At 37.2% G+C, this 26,713-nt stretch overlaps 1 protein-coding gene across 6 annotated transcripts in view; it reads right to left on the bottom strand.

Annotated features, from left to right (window-relative positions):
* Mms22l (MMS22 like, DNA repair protein) overlaps positions 1-26,713 on the bottom strand; it is a 117,402-nt gene that overhangs the window by 75,179 nt on the left and 15,510 nt on the right. For 4 of the 6 annotated variants that reach the window (XM_015997925.3, XM_042270936.2, XM_076564011.1 and 1 more), the window contains exons 10-13: positions 23,767-23,943; positions 14,012-14,074; positions 5,180-5,299; positions 944-1,170 (exon numbers count right to left, since the gene is read on the bottom strand). In XM_015997925.3, coding sequence (XP_015853411.1) covers positions 944-1,170; positions 5,180-5,299; positions 14,012-14,074; positions 23,767-23,943 — 587 coding nt within the window. The remainder of the gene's footprint in view (positions 1-943; positions 1,171-5,179; positions 5,300-14,011; positions 14,075-23,766; positions 23,944-26,713) is intronic. The other 2 variants (XM_015997927.3, XM_076564013.1) reach the window with 1 other exon arrangement.

The following is a 26,713-nucleotide window of genomic DNA, read 5'->3' as shown; positions in this document are numbered from 1 at the left end:
CCTACCTCTCCACCTCCCAAGTGCTGGAAGGGTACACTACCACATTCAGCTCATTAAACAATTTTTGAAAACGTTTTATCATAAAGATAAATATTTTCTCCCCCAAACTTATTACCAAACAAGATGAGGAAGTACCAGATGGTGCTTTCTATATGAGAAGAAAGGCTTTAAAAAGGGGTTTCTATGTAGTCATGGAAATTGAAAATGAAAAACAAATAGATTATATCCATTAAACAAAGAAAACTCACGCCGGGCGGTGGTGGCGCACGCCTTTAGTCCCAGCACTCGGGAGGCAGAGCCAGGCAGATCTCTGTGAGTTCGAGGCCAGCCTGGACTACAGAGTGAGTTCCAGGAAAGGCACAAAGCTACACAGAGAAACCCTGTCTCAAAAAAAAAAAAAAAAAAGAAAGAAAAAAAGAAAACTCACAGACACACACACACACACACAACCAAACTGGAATGGAAAGTGGCAGATCCCCAATGAGAACATTATAGAGTGATTCTTCTAGCTTCTGGTCAATTCTCATTTAAGGAAGCAGCACTGAAACTGCTGGGTTCAAAGAACACAAAAATTTAACAAAGAACCTATCAGCTACCAATGTACCATGAAAAGATTTTGAAAGATTACAAAAATTCTACCACTTTTAATAAACTAAGCAAAGGATTATATAACATCACAATTAATTGTGGCCAAAATTGTTGCTAGAATTCTAATTTTCAGCACTGATTAGATCAGTAAGAAACTGAAATCCTCTAATTTATGGATATTAAGTTTGTTCCTCATTATAGCAAACTGGCAAGACAAAAAATTTTGGCATCCTAGGTTACAGAATACATTTTAAATGTACAAAGACTCTAACTACAACTTAAAAATATAAATAGCAAAACTTCCAAATGTACTGGTGAACACTTATGACATAGAAAGATACTATACAACACATACCTCCCTTTAACTTGTTTCCAAGGATGAGGGCCACTGTTCTTCATTGCTTTCTTAATAACTTTTGCCAAAATGCAAAGAAAAATGATGTAACTGCTGCTGGATTTATACAGGTCAGGGTCTTGTTTATCACAACAGCAGGTCTTCACCATTGTAAGCATTGACAAGGGTGACTTGATCATATTAGTAAGTCCTTTCAAAGGAAGCCAAGAAATACTGAAGGAGCTATTCTAAATAAAAATTAAAAAAAAAAAAAGCACAACATAGCTGTTATAGATGTTTCCTAGTAAATAAAGTGAAAGCTGCAAATACTAATAGCTTTAAAAAGTTTGATCTATTGTAATTATATTTTTATTAGATTGTAATTATCATATATATCCCAGAATTTAAAAAAAATACACAAAAACAGAAACCATGAAGGTCTTCAAATTTTGTATTTTTCCCCAAATGTGCTTTTAGCAGTTGGTCTATCCAAATATGCTATGAATGATCCTTAAAACCTATTTATTCCATGTTTCCCAATGTTTTTGTTATGCCATTTAATTTTTTGGATAAAGAACACTTAATATATATTCATTATACAAGACAATGGATTTCATTATGACATTTTCATATATGTACAGCATGTTGTATTAGTTATTTTTCTATCGCTATGATAAAACACCAAAATCAAGGCAATTTGTAGAAGGATTTATTTGCCTTATTGTTCTAGAGCAGTGGTTCTCAACCTGCGGGTAGCAACCCCTTTTGGTGGTGGGGGTCCAAAGACCCTATCAGAAGAGTTGCCTAAGGCCTTAGGAAAATGGAAATATTTACATTACAACTCATAACAGTAGCAAAATTACAGTTATGAAGTAGCAACAAAGATAATTTTATGCTTGGGGGTCACCACACCATGAGGAACTATAGCAGAAGGGTCCTAGCATTAGGAAGGTTGAGAACCACTGCTCTAGAGGAATAAGCACCTACCATGGCAGAGAAGTGTGACAGCAAGCAAGCATGGTGGCTGGAATAACACTGAGCACTAACAGCTGGAACCACAAACAGGAATCAGAGAACGAGAACTGGGAATGGCCCCTGTCTTTAAAATCTCAAAGCTTGTCCCTAGTGACAAACTTCCTCCAGCAAGGTATCCCTCCTAAACCTACACAAACAGCCGTCAACTGGGAAACTAATATTCACATGCCTGAGAATATGGAAGGTATTTCTCATCTTAACCACCATACATGTGTTTGATCCTATACAATTCCCCTTATTGCCCTCTTTCTTCTATGACTAGTCACTTGGTCATCCCATTTACTTTGATGCCTTTTTCTGATAAATTTAGATTCCATGTATGATAGAACACATGAGACATTTGTCTAAGGCTGGCTTATTTTACTTAACATGATGATGCCAGGTTCTATCCATTTCCTCCAAATACACAAAATGTTCTTATTCCTTATGGCTAAACAAACTCCACTGTGTATATACACATCAAATTCCTTTATCCAGTTTCTTTCATATAAGCTATTTTTCATAAAAGCTATATATATGATTACTCCTGCATCTTCTTAATGGTTTATTTCCTATACTTGCCCTTTTCCTCCCTACTTTGTTTTATTTCATTTTCTATTCACGGACTTTTTAAATGTCTTTTCCTAGTGAGCACTTTGCTGATGCAAATGGTCATACAGACAGCCATGCGATTAGTATCCACCTGTGTATCAGTCCAATGAAGATGACATAGCTCCCCCTGTAAAGTAGACTACTTTGCCAATATACTTATCTTTACAGTGTCCTTCAAGACCTGAATTTCATCAGCATTTTGGAGAGACACAGACCAAACACTGTACTTCTGTCTCAGGTCTTTGCAGAATGGGAAAGACATAATCGTTTCCTAAATGTGAAGAGTGGCACTGGAATGCTTTTACAGTACTTGTTTTGGTCGGATCACAAAGAGAATGAACTTCATTTGGCAGCTGCCACTCTAGCAATGGCCACAAAAGTCCATTCACCTTCTTACAGACATTCTGGCTGATTACCTAACTTGGCTATTGTAAATAGTGCTACAATAAATATGCATGTACAAATGTCAACCAAGCATATATACCATTCCTTTCTTTATATCAGGTCATTAGTTGTACAGTTTCTAGTTTCTGTATCCCTTTATGGTCACTTACCAATTTTTTGTTGTTGTAGTTTTATTTCATTGATTTTGTTCTTTGACAATTTCAGACACATATACAGTGTATCCTATTTGTTCTCACCTCTTCATTTAACATTCTTTGATACCTATAATTTCAGTACATCTGTGTTCCTTCTACAGCTTGACCACATTAAAGGTTTTGGCTGGAATTTACTATTGGCAGTACTGAGTAACTCCTATTGCATTTCATAAAGAGACACACACTTCCTGTAATGTGAAGATTGGTCAGATTGTTGGCCAACCTATCTACATTAGTGATTCCCAACAGCTTCTCCCTTATTGATTTTAAAAAACACCAACGTTTATTGTCTAGATGCCTTATTTCCTTAAACAAACAAAATGGTGATATTATAATTGTATCACTTCTTAATAAACCAGATTATTAGAAGTGAGGTTACTCCATGCTTTCATGTTACTCTTTTGTTATGATGGAATTTCCATTCTCTGGGCAATGGAGATACTTCAAATTGGATTATGACACTCTGCTAACTTAATATTTCCCAAGACTTCTATGACATGATACTCCTGACTCATGTTAGACACATTAAAAAAAAAAAAAAAAAAGCTGTTGTTTTTCCAACCAGCCCATGTATTTCACACAAAATTTTCTCATTTAATAAGCTATATGTACAAATAAAAATTTTGTATTTGCTGGAATACCTTCCATTACCATTTTCTATCCTGAGAAATAAGTTATCTATTTATCTGAAAGCTCAAACATCCCAAGCACCCTCTTCTAAGCTCACAAAAGTAACTAAGGTCTTTAAACTTCTTTGAATTTATTTTCTCAACTCTTCCCCTGCTTTCTAAATCCAGTTTCTCTTTTAGTTCTCAGCCACATTATTTGGGTACACTACTACTATTACTAATTCATCCATAGCCCATCTGTTTACATAAACAACATTGTCAAACACTATTCAATATCATAGTGTAGCTTTCCAGTATTTCTTGAATAAATCAGAATTGTACATCATCTTCAGCCCTTCAGATTACCAGTCTATCCAGACTCACGTACAATCTCTCCACAGTCATCTAGTCCTTCCAGAGGCACCACAACAGGAATGGACAGTGCTCTCCCAGATCTCCATGCATCTCTTTACATTGCACCTTCAGCCCAGACCCTTTCAGGACTAGAAAGACCCCAAGGTCAAGTTAAAAGACACAACCTTCTAGGTTCACAGAGGGACTAACAGCTCCTTCCTCTATGATACATGGTACTTTAACTTTTTCCTTTCCAGTGTGTATATACTGTACATACCTACCAACTTGCTTAAAAGCTACCTGGATACTAAGATTGTTTCTTGTTGTGGACAACAGTGCCTATTAATTTTTTTTTTTTTTTTTTTTTTTTTTTAAGAGAAAGGTTTTCTCTGTGTAGCTTTGGATCCTTTCCTGGAACTCACTCTGTATTCCAAGCTGGCCTTGAACTCACAGAGATCCTGAGTGCTGGGATTAAAGGCATGCGCCACCACCGCCAAGCGTGCCCATTAATTGTGTTAAAGTACAAGCATTACAAAATAGTAATAAATGAGGGGAGCTGGAGAGATGGCCCAGTGGTCAAGCGTATTGGTTACTCTTCCAAAGGACCCAAGTTCAATTCCAGCACCAACATGGTGACTCACAACCACCTGTAACTCCAGTTCCAGGGTATCTGATGCCTTCTTCAGGCCTCTGAAGACATTGCACATACACAGTGCACAAACATACATGCAGGCAAAATACTCATACATATAGAATAAAAATAAATCATGCTTAAGTTTAAAAATTATTTTTAATTTGTAAATGAAGATTTGTAATTTGTATAATCCCATACTTTTGGTTACTCTGCTTACCATTCAAGAGAAAAGGAACACTAAGTACTAACTCTATATGCCAGATCTCTACAGACAATGTTTGTAAAAAATGAAACCACTTGCAAGCCACATCCTATTCCAAATAAAAATTAGTATTTAAAAAACTTCATAGTTCTCATAATTAAATTATAAAATGCCCCTCAAATATCATAAGCAAATTTCAAATTTCTAGAGCAAATCCATATTCTACTTACTTACCAGGTTCTTACTATAATATTCCCATAGAATGGTGACAATTGAAATGTTTGGCTCCCAGAAATCACACAGTGTCAAACAACAGTGAAGATACATTCGTAACTGTTCTTCTAGTATACTATCCTAAAAAAAGAAATAAAAAACCTGAAGTCATAAAGTAGTAAATGGCTCGAATAATGTATCACTTGATTATGTGCTGAAAAACCAAGCACTAAAAAGAGTATGAGTATGTATCACCAAATCTTGGTCATTCTCAATCTTCAAAATACAAGGTCTGACCTGACATAAAGGAAACAAAACTTATTAGCATCTTCATATAATGGAAACTCTGTAATTCAGTTACTTGAAACATAGAGTAGATGTTTGAAAACTGATGTTAGAAACCCAAAGAACAAAAAAGAAATCTAACTAAGAGTATGAAATAATTTAATAATTAAAATGCACAAAAAATTCAGAAAGCTTGGTCATACTTAAGAATTTAACCAAATTCTTTCACAGGATTATATTTGTTATTTAAAAAAAAAAAAAAAAAACCCACAGGATTGGTGCTGGGAAGTTACAGAGTTGTAGAACATTGTCTAACTTTCAGGAGGGCCTAGTACAAAGAGGGAGGGAGGGAAATTATTAGAGGATTGAAAAATGGCTCAGAAGGTAAGGACACTTGCTGCCAATCCTGACAATTTAAGTTTGATCCCCAGGACCCACACAGCAGAAGGGGAGAACTGACTCCAGCGAGTCATCCTCTGACTTCTATACACAGGTCATGGCGCATGTGTGTCTATTCACATTATACAAACCCACACATAAATAAATATAGTAACAATATTTAAAAATAAGATTACAGACAGATCTCTGTGCGCTCAAGACCAGCCTAGTCAGCATAGTGAGAGTTCCACGACAGCTAGGACTGTATAGAGAGACCCTGTCTCATCCTTATACTAAGTAAATAAATAAGATCACAGCATTGGCAGAGTATTATCTTGTTTATTTTTTTAAAATCTTTTAGAAGATAAGGGAGAAATGGTAAATAAGTTAATCTTCTATGATGAAATAGCCAGATACTTTTGTTTTTAAAAATGACACCTGAATTTCAGTCATTCAACAACTGTATTTAGTACAGCACATGCAAGGCATGTTTTAAGGCAAGACAACTACAGTAATAATCAGAGTACCTGTACTAACAGAGCCTACCGTTTGAGGGAGGAAAAGAAAACTAGACACTCAAACAGATTAAGTGAATTCACACAATTTTAATTGCTGTGAAAAACATGAACAAAGCAAGGACATGTGGCAGTCACTGTTACCTCTCAAACTGAGGACAAAAGGCTGAGGTACCCATTAACATATCATAGCAGAAGCTGGCTGCCAGGTTCTCCCAGCATCCCTCGGACCCTACCTATTTCAAGGTATGGCTGGCATATTCTGCCCTCTACCCTAAACTCGCCAGCCAAGATACTGGGCTGGGTTGGGCTTCCCTCCTCCCAGCTCCTCTGGCCCCTATATATCTCAGCCAATTTGGCTATGCCAGTCTTGGCCAGGCTCTTGATCTAAGTTTTCCCTCGGTTCCTCTCCCTCCTCCCCTCCCCCATCCACTCACATGGCCCAGCTCAGTCTGGACATGCTCACTCTGAACTCTCCCAGATGTTCCTGCCTCTGGCTGTGCTCTCCCTTTCATCTACAATAAACTTTCTCCTCTACCATACCTAGGAGCAGTCATGTCCTTTTTTTATTATTTCTTTCTTTTTTTTTTTTCATTCTCTCAGTAGCAAAGGTTAGTCATCATACTTTGACTGAGTGTCAAGGATTCAAAAGCCTTTTACAGGGAGACATTTGAGCTAAATGACTAAAAGAGCCAAAGAATAGAAAACCTGGAAGAAAAGCAGGAAAGGCAGAGAAAACAAGTGAGAAGTTCCTAAACTAACAGTCAGTGTGGTATTACAAGACTTAAGACAGAGACAGGCTGGGCTTGAAGGCTTGTATCTCATTTCAGACTTTACTTGTCTTGACAAGGAATCTGGATTTTATATTAAACATGTCGTAGAGTCACTGGAAGTATATAATCACAGGAACAAAATGACCTGGTTATATAAAAACTGCTACTCTGAATCATGCATGGAGAATGAATACAGGCAATGAGAACAGAAAAAGAAGTACCAGGAAGGAGGTAACTCCACAAAGCTCCAACTCTGGGATAAGAAACCTCTAGAGATAGGATTGGTAAAGAAACAAAGGAGAATATCAACTTAAAATAACTAAAATGGATTGTGGCAAAGAATACGGAGAAGTAAATGGGGAAAATGAACAGGGCATCCACAAGCAAGTGCTAAGTACACAATAAAGCTCAGGGGAGAAGTCAAAAGTTATTAGTATAAACCTGGGTGTTCTCCCTATTCACCATTATCCAGAGCAGTTTTGAAGCCCCCTGGGCCTGGCTAACCAGCACTTAATAAGCCACTTCATTCAATTCCATGCTTCCCTAGCCTGGTTTTTGTTGTTGTTGGGGTTTCTTCCTTTTCTTTCTTTCTTTCTTTTTTTTTTTTTTTTTTTTGCTTCTCAGAGTTTTGCTTTCCACATTGCTTTATGTAATTAAACATTTTAATAAAAGTATTAAGTTTTATTTAAAAAAAAACCTGGGTGTTAACATCATATTAATAATTTTTAGACCTAAGAGGCTAGGTACAATAAGTAACGTAAAGAACACACATAAAAACGAGGAATAAATTAACAATAGAGGTTTTTTTTTTTTAATTCTAACAAATACTGAGTAGAGGAATATAGAAAAGTCTATAAAACAAATGACCAATAAAATGGTAAGAAAATTAGTTATCACAGAAACCAAGATAAGTATTTCAAATAAAACCAATGGTGACCAGGGTTAAATATTATTGTCAAGTTGAAAAATAAGGAAAAATAAGAACTCTTACACTTAACAATATGCAAGTCAGTGATGCCTATGATAACACTTTGGACATGTCAGAAATTCAATCATGGGTGGCTCAAGAGATAAAAGGGGATGAAGAATATATTTTAATGGGGAAATATAAAGAAAGTCCTTGAACAAATAAGAAGTTACCCTATATGGTGTATAAGGAAGGAGACCAGTTCTTGGAAGAAGCAGTAATACTTTCTATACAGAAGAAAAGTCTTCTGGAGGTTGGAAGATACAAACTTGCAAAGACAGAGGAGTTTACATTTACCTGGTAGATTTTCTCAATAAGTACCAAGCAGATGCTGAGTTTAGTGGTCTGGGTATCGATTATGATAAATAGTGTGCTACAGAAAAGTTCTAATTTAAGTCATTAGAATTCATTGTCTTTGTTCTGGTTTTGTCCTTGTTTGTATTGCAAAAATTCTAGAGTGGACTGCCACTTGACACTTATGATCAAGAATTTAAAAGCTGGACAAGTAAGAAGGAATAATTAATTTCTTCCAGCAATATCCAATTGATGATAGGAATGGAGTAGGAGAGGATAGGTAAGTCTTTTCAGATTTAAACAGAGTTTAAGGAAGAGTTAAGGAATAAAAGACATTTCTGAGGGAACGGCTATATTTATTGTATAATCTACAACAGCAACAACAACAACAAAAAACCCACAAAAATGACTAATTACAGAGGAGGGAGTTAAGTTTGTCTCTCATATTTCAAGTGTCTATGAGTTCTCTCAGGCCTAGAATAATGCCTTCAAGGCACAGTACAATGTTTCATTCATAAAGAGGCTTCATAAATGTTTCAGAAACAAATCTAAGACTGAGTGGAAGACAATTTCTACTAGGTGCCTGCACATTCATTTAACCAACAGGTTCATCACCGACATTGTAACTCTATGTTATGAAAGTAAATGTAGATCTAAGCTCATATTGAAGCTCACAGCATAATACTGAGCTGAGTTACAGTATACTATTTTTATTATGTGATCAAGACAAAACAAACTGGCTTATAAAGTTCATCTTGAAGGGTTTATCTGGAATCTGAGACATGTTTTGTACGTAATATCCAAAAAGTATATTCAGTCCAAAAAAAAGTAGGTAGTTTGGAAAGGTGAAGAGAAAGGTACACCTCTTAAGTTTGTTATACAAACTACTCTATATCAAGAGCAAGAAAAAATGAGAACAATTAGCAAATGCCAGATTTGATCTACATTCTTCTGGAGTCCAGAACCTATGTTCTTCTTGTATACAACAGTGAAGAAATTAAATACAGCATTTCAGGGGATCTTTTTACTTTTTGAAGTTAAAAAAAAATGCCCTTCAGTAGTGATAGATTTAAAAAAATTCTTCAAAATATTATTCCTAGTTCTGGAAGGATAGGCGAGTCAGTTGAATGTGATACAAAAAAGGCCTTTTTTTCGAAGCTTATAATTACAGAACATTCATTATATTACTCTATGTTTTTACATTCTATATACCAACTATTGCTTTATTCTAAACCATTTCCCATATTTTTTTTAAAATTCTCTTAAAAAGTATGTGTTCAGGATTGGAGAGTTCACTCAGTGGTTAAGAGCACATACTGCTCTTACAGAAGACCTGGGTTCAGTTGCCAGCACAGCAGAAGGCAGCTCACAACTACCTATAACTCCAGTTCTAGGGGATCTAACACTCTCTAGCCTCTGTGGGCACCTGCATGCACACAGTACAAATAAACTCACACAAACATATACAATGTGTTGATATTTTGTTTGTGATCACTTGCCTGAAGATCTCAGAGTGTGAAGCTAAGCCACTAGTTAGCCATAGAGGCCAGGCAGTGGTGGTATACACCTTTAATCCCAGTACTTAGGAGGCAGAGAAAGAAGGATCTCAAGGCCACCAAGTTTTTGATCCAGTCTAAGAAAAACAGAGTTAGGCAGTGGTAGGACACTTTTGATCTCAGAACTAGGGATCTCATGCCTTTAATCCCAGCTAGGGAGATGGAGACAGGAAGTGATATGGCTGGTTGGAGAGAGGAATATAAGGTGGGAGGAGACAGTAGCTCAGTCTTTTTCATGCTGAAGAGTTGGCAAGGTAAGAGGTGATGGCTGTGGCTTGCTCTTTTTTTTTTTTTTTGGTTTTTCGAGACAGGGTTTCTCTGTGTAGCTTTGTGCCTTTCCTGGAACTCACTTGGTAGCCCAGGCTGGCCTCGAACTCACAAAGATCCGCCTGGCTCTGCCTCCCAAGTGCTGGGATTAAAGGCGTGCGCCACCACCGCCCGGCTGTGGCTTGCTCTTTTGTCTCTCTGATCTTGTAGCATTTACCCCGATATCTGGCTCCAGGTTTTTATTAAGACCAATTAGAAATCAAGCTACAATACATGAAAAATAAATAAATAAATAAACCTATTTAAAATGGTCAAAAGGGAAGTTGATTTTTAAACAGAAAAGTATTGTTCATCAGCTAAATTATAGATAGAAGAGACTCGTCAATCGCCCAGGTAATTAAGGCAAGAATATATGACATGATAGGAATAGAGGAATCAGTTCATAACCACGAGAGACCTAAAAGGTGAAAATACCTAAAAATACTTGAGCTCTTTACCTTAATTCCTCATCACATTCTGCAGAGGGAAATAATAATACCACAGAACACAGATGTGCTTTCCACAAATATCTAGAAACTATATGTGGTGATTCAAATACAAATCCTGACATTTCCTAGCTAGCTGGCCAAACCTACACAAGTGGCTTAACCCTTCAAAGCCTAAATCTCTTAGGGGTAAAATGTAAACACAATATCACAACATAGGATTATTAGCATAAGACTATCATTAGCATTAATTACATTTTATTTGCCAAAGAGAAATACCACTGTTGGCCTAAATGCTGATTCCTGAGGATCACAACAAATGTAATAAGATTCACAATCTGACTTTTTAAGGAGACACATTTTACTTGCTGTATTTTAAGCTCCAAATCTACCTGATAAGGTATGGAAATCTATGCCCCTTGATTAGTTTTTTTTTTTTTTTTTTTTTTTTTTTTTTTAAAATAGACCAGAAGACCTGTGGGCTCTTTCCCACATAGCCGTAAACCTAGGCTGGCATACTGTGCATGCTACTCAACTCCTAAACTTTTAACAAGCCCTGTGGTTATCCAATCTCAGGGGTATGTTTTGAGTGAGAGTGTGTGTGTGTGTGTGTGTGTGTGTGTGTGTGTGTGTGTGTGTGTGTGAAAAAGAGAGAGAGAGAGAAAAGAGCCAGAGCAAGGGCTATCTGATGACTCTCCCCATTATATCTCTTTTAATATATCTGTTCCAGAAAGTTACTTTAGACTTTTATAGAAGAATGTCTTCCTGCCTTATTTTGAAAATGAAATTTAGGCATATTAAATTTGGGCATGTTTCATAGGACAAACATTTGATAATGAAGCATTCAATGTTTTAGTTTGGTTACCATATAGACATGTCAATTTAAGAACAAATTACATATCTATAAGTATAGATACATAGAGAAAGTGAGATGCTCTAGAAGAAAGACACACCTCAGAGCATGGGTGTAGGCTTCTGGAGTTCCATCAAAATGTAGTAATTCTTAATAACCACTTAGCTTCCCTACACACACAAAATTAGTCTTAAGAACTCCAGCAAGTAATCCTTTTTACTTATTGAATATTATTTGATGCAATAGTGATACAGTAACACTGAAAAAATACCAGAGAAATCCAGAGGACTGTTTTTACTGCAGGACTACTTCTTCCACAGAAAGATATTACTTTGACTTAGAAAGACCTAACCAGCTGGAGAAAGCGTCGTGAATAGTAATAATTAGTAATAATTAGTAATAATTCCAAGAGGACAGACTCATTTTGGTTTGCTCAGAACTTTCCTGGTTTGGTCACTGAAACCCCAGGCCAGGCAAACTGAGATGATTGATCCGACAATCTGGTTTTTTTTTTTTTTCTTTTTTTTTGGTTTTTCGAGACAGGGTTTCTCTGTGTAGCTTTGTGCCTTTCTGGGATCTCACTCTGTAGCCTAGGCTGGCCTCGAACTCAGAGATCCACTTGCCTCTGCCTCCTGAGTGCTGGAATTAAAGGCGTGGGCCACCACCGCCTGGCTCAGACAATCGTTTTTTAAGGATAAGCTATCTTAAATCTTAAAAACAATTTCAACTGCCACCATTAAAATGCTAATTATGCTGTGAAAATATGTACTTAAAATCAAGATTAGGGAAGGGGATCTAGTGTAATGAAAGAGCACCTGCTTAGCAAGCAGAGGCCTTGGGTCTAATCCCCAAATGTCAAAAGAAGTCTTAAATTGCAGGGAGTCAACATCCAGAGGGAGGAGCAAGTGAAGTATTAATTAAAAGCAAGTATTTCTACAGAAAAGAGACCAATGACAAATTCTTTCCTGTTGTCCCACCAATATGGGTGTGTCTATGTAAGGAACAGTCAGTGATAAAGAGCTCAAAAACTCTGTAAATTCATGGTTTTATGAACATTTTAAATTGTTAATACAAAAGAAAGAGAGAAAAATAAAGGGGCTGGAAGAAAATTTCAAGCACACACTCAGTTACAACTTAATTAGGAAACTGAAGCTCCCAGTTCCTAACTCAGATGTCAGAACCATTACTAGAAATATAACACTATTCCGACTTTACTCAAGTTACTTGTACTTGGTTTGAAGACAGCTCTGCGAGTCATCAAGTATGAACTTGAGTGGGGAAGACTCTGAAAGGGGGGAATGACATAAACACAGTTTCATACATGAAATTCTAAAAATAAAAGAATGAATGAGTAACTGATAAAAATGACAATGACCAATGCAATATCTATTTCTTATTTCATGACTACTCCCTGATTTCCTATATTCCAGTAATAATACATGTAAAGTGTTACTAAATCAATATATTTAAAACAGAGAAAGACAACTAAAATTATACAAGAAAATATAAAGCAAACATAGCTTTTACAGTGGTTAAAGCATTTCTCATAATATCTTTAATTTCCTGGTATTCTACAAGACATCTAGCTTATAACTGATAAGGTTCTTATGATAATTAGAAACATTAATGGCCACATACAGTTAATACAGACAGCACATATAATTTCAACCATTTACAGTTTTTAAATATTCAGCTTTTCGTTCTGAAGAGATGGTTTAGATATATATATATACTTCTATAAGCATACACACACAAAGCCATCTTCTTATATTATTATTTATGCCTCTTTGAGCTTTAAATAATCTTCATTAGCAGAAAAGCAGTCTATTTCCCAAATTAAAAAATATTCCACATCATAACCTTCCATAACAGGTTCCTTACATTATAGAACTTTCAGAACTACAACATATTTAAAGAGGAGATGAACAGGATATTTAAAACTATTTTAAAGGAGGTCAAGTCTGACCTCTGGGCCATGAAGCACTACATTAACAGCTCTGCGGAAAGAAAAATGATAAGGTATGAAATGAGTGCTCAGAAACGAGGACCTTATCAGTGAGAATAGGATTCAAGCCTGTAAGACAAATTGCTCAGCAAGGCAAGTCACCTTCCTGCTGTGAGGAGGATAGAGCTGCATTTCCAATACCACTGACTATCTCCTTCATCATGTCGCCTGGCTTGCTATCATACAGTCAAGGAATGGCTTATAACTCCGAAGCATCTCCCACTTATTTTGAATACATTCTTTCAAAGTCACCAACTAAGATAATTATCTTTGTCCTTTAAGTGACAAATTCAGTGTTAAAAATAAAAATCTTTAAGGATTTAATATGAATTACTGTGAGTTGACCCTTCAAAAATAATCTCAGATTTGTAATAAACTGTTACTTAAATCATTTTTAAATTTGCTTAGATTTTTGTAAGTAAAATTTATACTATAAAATGCAGAAGTCATATAATGCCTCACTTTAGCAGCATACCTGAACAGTGACAGACTGTTTCAAAAGTTCTTCAGTAAAGCTCCAATTTGACTCCATCTGTCTCTGAAAAGAGAAAAATATGGCTGCATTGAAATTGCTGCTCTTTATTATGCACATATTTAAATTTATGGCACAAGTGTGAAGCTCCATTGTTAAAATACCTTTGTAATTTCTTACAGTAAATCTTAGCTGACATACTTGAAGAAATAAATTTAAAACTATTCTAATCATATCTGGTCTTATTTTATAAAAGTAGTACTTCTATAGGTTTATACATGGCTTAAATACTTAATTTGTTGTTACATATAACCTAACTAAAAAAAGATATAGCAATATGTATTTTATAAGTTCACATGCCAGTCTTCCCTACTCTCCTTCTTACATGAGATTTTCCATCATTTTATTTGCAATATCCCAAAGATGTTATATCTTATTAAATTAAAACTTTAATGTAGTTTTATATATAAAGAAAACTTGGTAATGCTTTTATTTAACAACTGGTCATCTATGTGGATATTCCAATTCTATGCATGACTATGCTGCAAGGAAGAGAGCTACAGTGGACTTCAACAAAGTTTCTCAAAATCTCACTTTTCTAACAAGAAAACCTGGAGGGTATTTTCTCAGAATACTCAGTTCTTAGAGACTGATATATGTGGACACTGGTCAAAACCAGAAGCAAGGAGCAAGCACTTCCAAAAGCAAGCGAGTAGTTTCTAATGCAGAAAAAGTGTGAAAACTAATTTAAACTTCAAAAACCAAAGCTAGAGTCCTAAAGAGCAAAGATAAGGCCCTTTGTGGTGTAAGCCTTTTATCCCAGCAGTTAGGAGGCAGATCTCTTTTGAGTTCAAGGCCAGACTGGTCTATATGAGTTCCAGGACAGGACAGTCAGAGCTACACAGAGAGTTGGTCTTGACCATCACATGATTATATTTATAAAAATAAACTGTAGTGAATAGAAGGTGTGTTCACTAATTGTGATTTTTAAAAGGCTGGAAAATATTCATATAAAGTGCTAGCTACACTAAATTAGTAAGTACTTCCAAACTAAAAGTAGCACAACAGCAGTAGTCAGCAACTAAGATGGCCTTTTATGGTCTCTGCCTCTTGGTCTGAATCATTTATATAGTCCCCTCCCCCACCATAAAGGGGATGCTCATCAACAGACTACCAATACTAATGAGTGCCAATATGTCACTTCCGCGAAGCTTCCATGTTGACAATACTCTCCTGCTAATTTAACCAAGGAAACATCCCTACTGTGAGCAGACCTGAAGCCCACAGAATAGTAAACTAATATATTCTGCCAAAATTAAATCTTCTAATCCCAATTAAGCCTTCAGGAACTGCCTCTAAGTGATAACTTGACTAAATCTTCATGGAAGATCCTGAAGCAGGAACCACATAGATAATGCTCTAAAAATATTCCCAACTATTAGAAACTATGAGTGAGATATGTATTGTTTCATTTCACTACCTTTTTTGTTATGTAACAATTACTAAAGCAATGTCTTAGTTACTACCAGCAAAAAGCAAAACAAAACAAAAAACAAATCACTCATCTCTGAGTCATCAGACTATTAAAGCCTGAAAGGAACACCTTGGTTTAGAGACCTACCACATTACTCTGAGAATATGACAGAGCAGAGGCTAGTCATAACTACGGAGTCTTAGGGCAGGATTTGATCAAGCTCCACAGACAAACAGTGTGACGTTGGGTCATCTAGCCTGGAGACTGTGATCAACTACTTGAACAGTAACAGGTCATATCTCTGTAACGGAGGTCCAAGAAACTATGAACACTGAAGACGGAGCAAAGTCTTGGTCATCACACATTAGTATGCCCTGACTCCTAGTTAAAGGATAAACGAAACTCCCCATTTGGTACTCCACCTGTTCTCTGCCCTATGTACTTCTTATTTGCTTTCTACTACTGTAGAAAACACTTGGGGACCAAAAGCAGCTTCGGGAAGGAAGGGTTTATTCACCTTACAGTTAGTAGACCACTATGAAGAGAAGAAAATGTCACCACCAGGGGCAGGTAAGTAATCAGGAACAGGACAAGGTTGATACAATTCAGATTTTTGTTTTACAACTGGATCATGTTAATGAGTATGTTTCAATTGTCCTACCAAGTCATTTAAATAACAAGAATATCAGAGTAATGTAATTCTTACCCAAAGAATTTGAACAATGTAAACTACATGATGGCTATAATCTAAATAAATTAAACTATGTATCAAAAGAAAGAGGTGGATGAGGGAAATCTCACAAGGATCCACTCCTAGATAAAGGGCTACAAGCAACTGATAACTGCTAAGAGGGAGAGTTGGTCTTTCCCAGGGATGAACCCCTGATCTGTTATCAAAGAGCAAGTGGTCAGCTCTTAAAGCACATAAATACAAGCATCATTAAGTAGACTCAGCAAGTTGCACTTATATATTTACATGCATGTATACATATACATATAAATAAAAAGGAAAACTTTCTTTTTTTTAAAAAAAAATAAAAGGTAAGACAGGCCTGGCAGCAGCGAAAAGCAGAGGCGGGTAGGCCCGCGGCAGCAGCCGGCAGAGACATACAGGCCCAGCAGCGGCCAGCAGAGACATACAGGCCCAGCAGCTGCGGCCGACAGGGTCATACAGGCCCGGCGGCAGCCAGGAGAGACATATAGGCGCGGCGGCGGCCCGCTGAGGTAGACTGGCCGGCAGCGGCGGCCAACAGGGACATACAGGACCAGCGGTGGCCTGCAAAGGTAGAAGAGCCCAACAGCAGCGACAAGCAGAGGCAGGGACGCTTCCAACCCCAACACCCAGAGAAGAAGCTATCTCTGTGGGATGGAACTAGAACGAATCTGAACACTCCTTCTGAGGACAGCCAGGGCCCAGTTGCTAATCCTGGGAAACTCAACAACTTGGAGGTGTTGGTGAGACTACCCCACTCAGCTGAAATCCACCTGGGAGAGGATTCAGATCCCTACAGTTTGAAGTCTGAAGAAACAAGATCAGCTGAGGAGTTGACAAATGAACAAAACGTGACCTGGGAACACAGAAGAAGGCGCTGCCCAGCCACCAAACCAGATCACCAGAATCATAAGTATATACTTCACCAACTGAGATCAGCTGCCCCTGAAGAAACAGCCCAATAGCACCAATTTAACCAAGAACTCCTACTGAACCAAGACTAAAAATTAGAACAAGGGAGGCACTCTCAGACACAGACACCACCTGCACCGCACAGAGGAAGAGATGAGTAGACGCCAGTGCAAAAATACAGGCAACAATATAAAGACTTATATGGCAATATCAGAACCTAGTGATTCTACACCTGAAAGACCTGAACATACCAAGACACAAGAAACAGAAGAAATCAATCCTAAAATTGACTTTAAGAAGATAATAGAGGCCCTTAAAGAATAAATAAAACATTCCCTTAAAGAAATAAAAAATTCCCTTAAAGAGGTAATGAAAAACTCCATTAAAGAGGAAATAAAAAACTCCCTTAAAGAAATGGAAGAAAAAAACGAACAAAAAATGGGAAGAAAGCAAAGAAAAAGCAATTAAACAGATGAAAGAAACAATCCAAGATCTGAAAAATGAATTTGAGACAATAAAGAAAACACATGCTGAGGAAATGCTGGAAATAGAAATCCTGACTAAATGAACAGGAACTACAGAAACAAGCATAACCATCCGATTGCAAGAGATAGAACGGAGAATCTCTGACACTGAAGACACAATAGAGAAAATAGATTTGTCAGTCAAAGAAAACATTAAAAACAAAAAAGTCGTAACACAAAATGTCCAATAAATTTGGGACACGATGAAAAGACCAAACCTAAGAATAGTAGGGATAGAAGAAGAAGAAGAATACCAACTCAAAGGCACAGAAAATATATTCAACAAAATCATACAAGAAAACTTTCCTAACCTAAAGAAAGAAATACCTATGAAGATACAAGAAGCTTACAAAACACCGAATAGGCTGCATCCAAAAAAAAAAAAAATCCTCTCGCCACATAATAATCAAAACACTAAACACACTGAACAAAGAAAAAATATTAAGAGCCACAAAGGAAAAAGACCAAGTAACATATAAAGGCAAACCCATCAGAATAACACCAGACTTCTCAATAGAGACTATGAAAGCTAGAAGATCATGGACAAATCTCATGCAGACACTAAGAGACCACGGATGCCAACCCAGACTATTATACCCAGCAAAACTCTCAATCATCATAGGCGGAGTAAACAAAATATTCCAGGTAAAACCAGATTTAATCAATACCTGTCCACAAACCCAGCCCTACAGAAAGCACTAGAAAGGAAAATCCAACCCAAAGAAGCTAAACACATCCATGAAAAATCAAGCAATAGATAATCCCACACCAACATACACCAAAGAAGGACAACATAATACAACCACAAAAAATAACAGGAATTAACAATCACTGGTCATTAATATCCATCAATATCAATGGTCTCAACTCACCTATAAAAAGACACAGGCTAACAGAATGGATAAGAAAACAGGACCCATCCATCTACTGCATACAAGAAACACACCTTAACTTCAAAGACAGACACTACCTCCAAGTAAAGGGCTGGGAAAAGGCTTTCCAAGCAAATGGACCTAAGAAACAAGCTGGTGTAGCTATCCTAATATCTATTAAAATATACTTCAAACTAAAATCAATCAAAAGAGATCAGGATGGACATGACATATTTATCACAGGAAAAATCCACCAAGATGAAGTCTCGATTCTAAACATTTATGCTCCAAATACAAAAGCACCCACATTCATAAAAGAAACACTACTAAAGTTTAAAACGCACATCAAACCCCACACATTAGTAGTGGGAGATTTTAACACACCACTCTGACCAAAAGACAGATCTACCAGACTGAAACATAACAAAGAAATAAAGGACCTAACAGATGTTATGACTCAAATGGACTTAATAGATAGCTACAGAACATTCCATCCTAACACAAAAGAATATACCTTCTTCTCAGCACCCCATGGAACCTTCTCAAAAATTGACCACATGCTTGGACACAAAACAAATCTCAACAGATACAAAAAAATTGGAATAACCTCCTGTATCTTATAAGACCACCATGCCTTAAAGTTAGACCTCAACAACAACAAAAATTATAGAAAACCCACAAACTCATGGAAACCGAATAATGCCCACCTGAAACATCAATGGGTCAAGGAAGAAATAAAGAAAGAAGTTAAAGATTTCCTAGAATTCAATGAAAATGAAAGTACAACATACCCAAACTTATGGGACACTATGAAAGCAGTGATAAGAGGAAAATTCATAGCTCTAACTGCACACATAAAGAAGGTGGAGCAATCCCATACCAATGAATTAACAGCACAACTGAAAGCTCTAGAACAAAAAGAAACAACCTTACCCAGGAGAAATAGACACCAGGAAATAATCAAATTGAGGGCTAAAATCAACAAAATAGAAAACAAGAGAACAATACAAAAAAAATCAATGAAACAAAGAGTTGGTTCTTTGGAAAAAAAAAAAAATCAACAAGATAGACAAACCCCTAGCCAAATTAACCAAAAGGCAAGGAGACAACACCCAAATTAACAAAATCAGAAATGAAAAGGGAGACATAACAACAGACAATGAGGAAATCCAGAGAATCATCAGATCATACTTCAAAAACCTTTATTCCACAAAAATGGAAAACCAGGAAGAAATGGACAATTTTCTGGATAAATACCACATACCAAAATTAAATCAAAACCAGATAAACCATTTAAATAGACCAATAAACCCTAAAGAAATAGAAACAGTCATCAAAAGTCTCCCAACCAAAAAAAGCCCAGGAATAGATGGTTTCAGTACAGAATTCTACCAGACTTTCAAAGAAGAACTAATACCAATCCTCTTCAAAGTGTTCCACACAAAAGAAACAGAAGGAACACTACCAAACTCTTTTTAATGAGGCTACAATTACCCTGATACCCAAACCACACAAAGATGAAACAAAGAAAGAGAACTACAGACCAATCTCCCTCATGAACATTGATGCAAAAATACTCAACAAAATATTGGCAAACTGAATCCAAGAATACATCAAAACAATTATCCATCACAACCAAGTAGGATTCATCCCAGGGATGCAAGGATGGTTCAACATACGAAAATCAGTCAATGTAATACACCATATAAACAAACTGAAAGAAAAAAACCACATGATCATCTCATTAGATGCTGAAAAAGCCTTTGACAAAATCCAACACCCCTTCATGATAAAGGAGAAAAATCAGGAATACAAGGAACATTTCTAAACATAATAAAGGCAATGTATAGCAAGCCAACAGCAAACATCAAATTAAACGGAGAGAAACTCAAAGTGATACCACTAAATTCAGGAACAAGACAAGGCTATCCACTCTCCCCATAATTATTCAAAATAGTACTAGAAGTTATAGCTAGAGCAATAAGACAACAAAAGGAGATCAAAGAGATACAAATTGGAAGGGAAGAAGTCAAACTTTCACTATTTGCAGATGATATGATAGTATACATTAGTGACCCCAAAAACTCTATCAGGGAACTCCTACAGCTGATAAACTCCTTCAGTAAAGTGGCAGGATACAAGATCAACTCAAAAAAATCAGTAGCCCTCTTATATACAAATGATAAAAGGGCTGAGAAAGAAGTCAGAGAAACATCACCCTTTACAATAGCCACAAATAATATAAAATACCTTGGGATAACACTAACTAAACAAGTGAAGGACCTCTTTGATAAGAACTTTAAATCTCTAAAGAAAGAAATTGAAAGGATCTCCCATGCTCATGGATAGGTAGGATCAACACAGCAAAAATGGCAATCTTACCAAAAGCAGTCTACAGATTCAATGCAATCCCCATCAAAATCCCAACACAATTCTTCACAGACTTGGAAAGAAAAATACTCAACTTCATATGGAAAAACAAAAGACCCAGGATAGCTAAAAGAATCCTATACGATAAAGCAACCATTGGAGGCATCACCATCCCTGACTTCAAACTCTACTATAGAGCTATAGTAATAAAAACAGCTAGGTACTGGTAAAAAACCGACATACGGACCAATGGAATCGAATTGAAGACCCTGACATTAATCCATGAACACCTGGTTTTTGACAAAGGAGCCAAAACTATTCAATGGAAAAAAGAAAGTATCTTCAACAAATGGTGCTGGCATAACTGGATCTCAATATGTAAAAGATTACAAATAGATCCGTATCTGTCACCATGCACAAAACTCAAGTCCAAGTGGATCAAAGACCTGAACATAAATCCAGTTACACTAAACTTAATAGAAAAGAAAGTAGGAAGCATTCTTGAATGCATTGGCACCGGAGACCATTTCCTAAATAAAACACCAACAGCACAGACCCTGAGCACAACAATTAATAAATGGGACCTCTCAAAATTGAGAAACTTTTGCAGGGCAAAAGACACAGTCAATAAGACAAAAAGACAGCCAACAGATTGGGAAAAGATCTTCACCAACCCCACATCTGACAGAGGATTGATCTCCACAATATATAAAGAACTCAAGAAACTAGACATCAAAATACTGAACAGTCCAATTAAAAAATGAGCTAAAGAGCTAATCAGAGAATTCACAAAACAAGAATCACAAATGGCTGAAAGACATTTAAAGAAATGCTCAACATCCTTAATCATCAGAGAAAGGCAAATCAAAATGACTCTGAGATTCCACCTTACACCTGTCAGAATGGCTACGATCAAAAACACAAATGACAGTCAATGTTGGAGAGGATGTGGAGCAAAGGGAACACTCCTCCACTGTTGGTGGGAATGTAAGCTTGTACAACCACTGTGGAAATCAGTATGGCGGTTTCTCAGAAAATTAGGAATCGAACTACCTCAAGACCCAGCCATCCCACTCTTGGGCATATACCCAAGGAATGCTGATTCATACCATAAAGATACATGCTCAGCTATGTTCATAGCAGCACTATTTGTAATAGCCAGAACCTGGAAACAACCTAGATGCCCGCCAACGGAAGAATGGATGAAAAAAATGTAGTACATATACACAGTGGAGTACTACTCAGCAGAGAAAAACAATGAAAGCATAAAATTTGCAGGCAAATGGATGGAACTAGAAAAAATCATCCTGAGTGAGGTAACCCAAACCCAGAAAGACAGTCAGTCATGGTATGTACTCACTCATAAGTGGATTCTAGATATAAAATAAAGAACAATCAGACCACAACCCATAGAACCATGGAGTCTATATATATAACATGGAGGTCCCTAGGACGACTGTGGCTTATAATAAATTTTGGTTTTACTCAATTATTGAAAAAAAAAAATAGCCAAACGAATGGAAACACATGAACTATGAACCAAAGGCTGAGGGGCCCCCAGCTGGATCAGGCCTTCTGAATAGGTGAGACAGTTGATTGGCTTGATCTGTTTGGGAGGCAACTAGGCAGTGGGACCAAGTCCTGTGCTCATTGCATGAGTTGGCTGTTTGAAACCTGGGGCTTGTACAGGGACTCTTGGCTCAGTCTGGGAGGAGGGGACTGGACCTGCCTGGAGAGAGTCTACCAGGTTGATCACATTCCTCGGGGGTGGCTTTGCCCTGGAGGAGGTGGGAATGGGGGGTAGACTAGGGGGAAGGGGAGGGAGTGGGAGGGGGGAGAACAGGGGAACCCGTGGCTGATATGTAGAACTGAATGGTATTGTAAAATAAAAGGAAAAAAAAAAAAAAGAATGTTTTCAATTAAACAATTCAATAGATAAAATCTGTCTTCTTGTTTGAAGCAAACTTCATAGTTTGTTAAATAGATATAAGGAAAGGCATCTCTTAAGAAATGCTATGCAGCCAGGCAATGATGGCGCACACCTTTAATCCCAGCACTCGGGAGGCAGAGGCAAGAGGATCTCTGTGAGTTCGAGGTCAGCCTGGGCTACAAGAGTGAGTTCCAGGAAAGGCACAAAGCTACACAGAGAAACCCTGTCTCAAAATAAATAAATTAATTAATTAAATAAATAAATAAATAAATAGAATTGCTATGCAAAAGAAACACTTGAAAGATTCTTTCTTTTAAAATTGTCTATGTGTATGGGTTTGTGCACTACTGTAGTGCCTGCAGCAGGCCCATAGAGGACAACAGATCCTCTGGAGCAAAAGTTACAGGTAGTGGGGATGCAGGGAAGAAAACTTAGGTGCTTGGCCAGAGCAGAATGTGTTCTTAACCACTGAACTCTATCTCCAGCCCCCAAAGGAATACTTTCATTCTATTACATACAAAACCAACTGATTCATTTCAGGGAGACATATATATGCTTTCCCTTTGACACTCTTGCAGAATTTATAACTAGAAGGAAACTTTAGAGCAATGCAAAGCCATGATTTTTCTGTGAGGAAACACAGGGTCAGAAAATCTTGAGCAATTTACTCAATGTCCATACAAGACTTATGAGCAGACCCAAGATTGGAGAGCAAGTCTTCTACAAATTGCTTTCCTTTTTCAAACAAACAAACAAACAAACAAACAAAAAACAAAACATGAGCTTTATGGTTCTTCAAGATTAGTAGATGTTTACAGAAACATTATACAAAAAAAGAAAAGAAAATTCATTTCCCCTGACCTGAGTTTTTATTTACTACTCATTTACTTTATATTTGTCTTTAAAGAAAGGTATTACCTGATAGTATATAAAAACTAAAAACAAAAGCAAATATAAATCTTACCATTTCATCAGATACACCATGGCGATCAAACTGGTACAATGATGCTACATGAACACTAATCCACCAACTAAAGCCTAGTGGATCCTTGGCCTGGGTTAGAGAAACAGAAGGTCTTCTTTGGTCACTTGATTTTTCAAAAAGTGTTTTAAGAAGTTTATTCAACCAATTCCAAAATGACTATAGAAACAAAAACAACATAATTCAGTTAAATTAAGACACTATTTTAATGACTTTTGACAAAGTTTTTCCTGTTCATAATGAAGTATACACACAAAACAGAGCATCAATTATGAACCTTGATGTGTTTTATATTTTAAAGGTGTTTTATATTTTAAAGGTCAACACTATACAGAATGTTCAGAAAGTCTATTATAAATAAGAGGTAGATTACTGAATCTACTTTTAAAAAGCAACTATTAGTTTTAAATATTTTAGATTGGATTAGATTTTTGTATCTCATATACAAATTACGTATATTGATACCAATTTGAGATTGATATATTGCACATATATTTCTAATCTTGTTCAAGATACTGTACCTATACAGTTGCTAATCCTTGAATGTTATTATTACCAACTATTAGGATATAAAGAAATGAAAGTAGTTAGACATTACAATCAAACTTGTAGTCATATTAGGTATGTTTTCAAGGTCAAGCAGAGATATATATTAGACAGGTCATCTTCAAACCCTTCAGAAATCTATAGAATATAGCACTTATAATGTTTCAATAACATAGTTTTTTTTTTTTTTTTTTTTTTTAATGACAATGAGACATGTCTGCTCCTGGCAGCACCAATCTACTTCACAGAAGATGTGGGCATTGAAGAACCGCCACATGGAGTTAACTTTCACTGTGGCAAGTTAGCTACTGGGAAAGAAATCTGAAAGAACATGAAGTAGTAGAGAGTAGGAAGGTTGGGAGGGATCTGGAAGGAATTGGGGAAGAGAAAAAGACTTTGAGTTTTACCCTAGCAGTAGTAATCTCATGGATGCACATCTGGAAGTACTGTATGAATTCATTAAATTAGGGATGCATATCTAGAACTTCCCATAAACTCATTTAAGCTCCTTTACAACCCTTTGAGGTGTAATGTCAAAAGTCTCAAAATCGTACATGGCTATTAAGACATGGCTATTAAGACACTTAAAGGTAACTTCCTCTTTAGAAGACCATACTCATGCTCTTGGGTGACTTGTATACTTTTCCTAAGTGCCTCTCTAACATTTATGCTTAGAGCAAAACAAAACAAACTACTAGACACCTCTTAATATATCCTGCACATCCTTCTCCAGGAGTTAGCCCAGTGAATACACTTAATCCTTCCTCTTCACAATGTCCCAGATCTTGGGTTCTACATTCAGTGCACCACTGTAATCTAGCCACTCTGCCTGCACCATAACCTCCCCAAGTCTTCCACCAAGATCTACCCTGAGTGCATCCCTGTACCCAGGCCCCTTCAATGTCACCTCTCCACTGAGCCAGAATCCTACACACCATTCTCCAAGGTCTAGCCAGGTAAGTCTACCCGATTTCGCCTTCCTCCCACTCACTGTAATGTCCAGATTTACATCCCCAAACTCCAGGCTTGGACCAGGACTGGTTCCTGCAAACTATCCTAGTCTCCTATGTCCATTTGACTACACTCACCTAAGCCATAGCCACCTCTAGATTCAACCCAACCCACACATCCTCATTTCTCTCCTAACCTCCTCTGTCCCTATCACACACAGAGTAGTTGGACCATAACCTGTAAGCCACTCTAATACAGAGATTCAGCTTATCAGTTCTGTATCTCTAGAGAATCTTGATTAATACAGTATCTGACAAAACCAACAAAAAACCCAACACTAGGCATGAAAAGCCCTCGTTTGAGTTGTTGGTCAGGGTTGCCCATGACTCCTAGAATATTTAGGCTTTTGCTACTGCCCTAGGTTCCCCCCCACCCCCCCACCCCCAACCCCCGCCAGAGGGAAGATACATCCCTACTAAAGACACCATGAACTTGAGACACAGGAGCCAGATGACCCAAGTTCCAACTGATCTGGGAGCCTCCTACCTGAGGACTAGCTTTCATGGTACCAGAAGGTTCCATGCAAGTTTCCAACAGAGGGAAGCAACCAACAGTTCCACCAGCTATGACAACTATCAACTACAACAACTAACAGGTGATTGTGGTGATATTTTATTTGTGCACCCCAATATGGCTTATGTGAAGATCAGAGGAAAAAACCAGCCACTATATTAAACATAAAAGTCAGGCAGTGGTAGCATACGCCATTCAGGAGGCAGAAATCCATCCAGATCTCTGTGAGTTCAAGGTCACACTGGGAATAGAGCCAGGTGTGGTGGCACACGCCTTTAATCCCAGCACTAGTTAACCATAGAGGTCTAGTTAACCACAGAGGTCTGGAGGTCTGTACAGACAGGAAGTGGGGATGGCAGAGTAGCTGGGTGGAGAGAGGAAGTAGATGGCAGAACAGAAAGGCATATAGGCGTGGGTATACAGGAAATAGGTCTCTTTTCAGAAGCTGAGGAGTTGGTGAGGTGAGGTTGGCTGTGGCTTGTCCTATTCCTCTGATCTCTCAGTTTTTTACCCCAACATCTGGCTCTGGGCTTTTTATTAGTAACTGTTTAGCAATTTGTCTTACAGGTGATGATAACCATAAAAGTGAAGTAGTGGCAAACATACCTTGGCAGTAACCAACCTCTCTCTAATTGGACTTATAAGACCCACTCAAGAAGGAAATCACATCTGGTACTGTAAACCTAGCCAACTTCTCTGGGCTAGTGTAGTCATGAATCTTAAGAGGAAACTACAAGTGCCACTTTACTAAACCAGCATAATACCCAACTTTATTACTAAAAGCTGTCCTTCTACCCATAGGTACGTGTAGTTCTCACCTCTCCTCAAAGAAACTCATCCTTCCAACAAATGGAGACCA

This window comes from Peromyscus maniculatus, chromosome 2, assembly GCF_049852395.1.
Source record: "Peromyscus maniculatus bairdii isolate BWxNUB_F1_BW_parent chromosome 2, HU_Pman_BW_mat_3.1, whole genome shotgun sequence".
Taxonomy (NCBI): Eukaryota; Metazoa; Chordata; class Mammalia; order Rodentia; family Cricetidae; genus Peromyscus; species Peromyscus maniculatus.
Note: the sequence above shows the minus strand (reverse complement) of the source record. Positions and strands in the feature narration are given on the sequence as shown.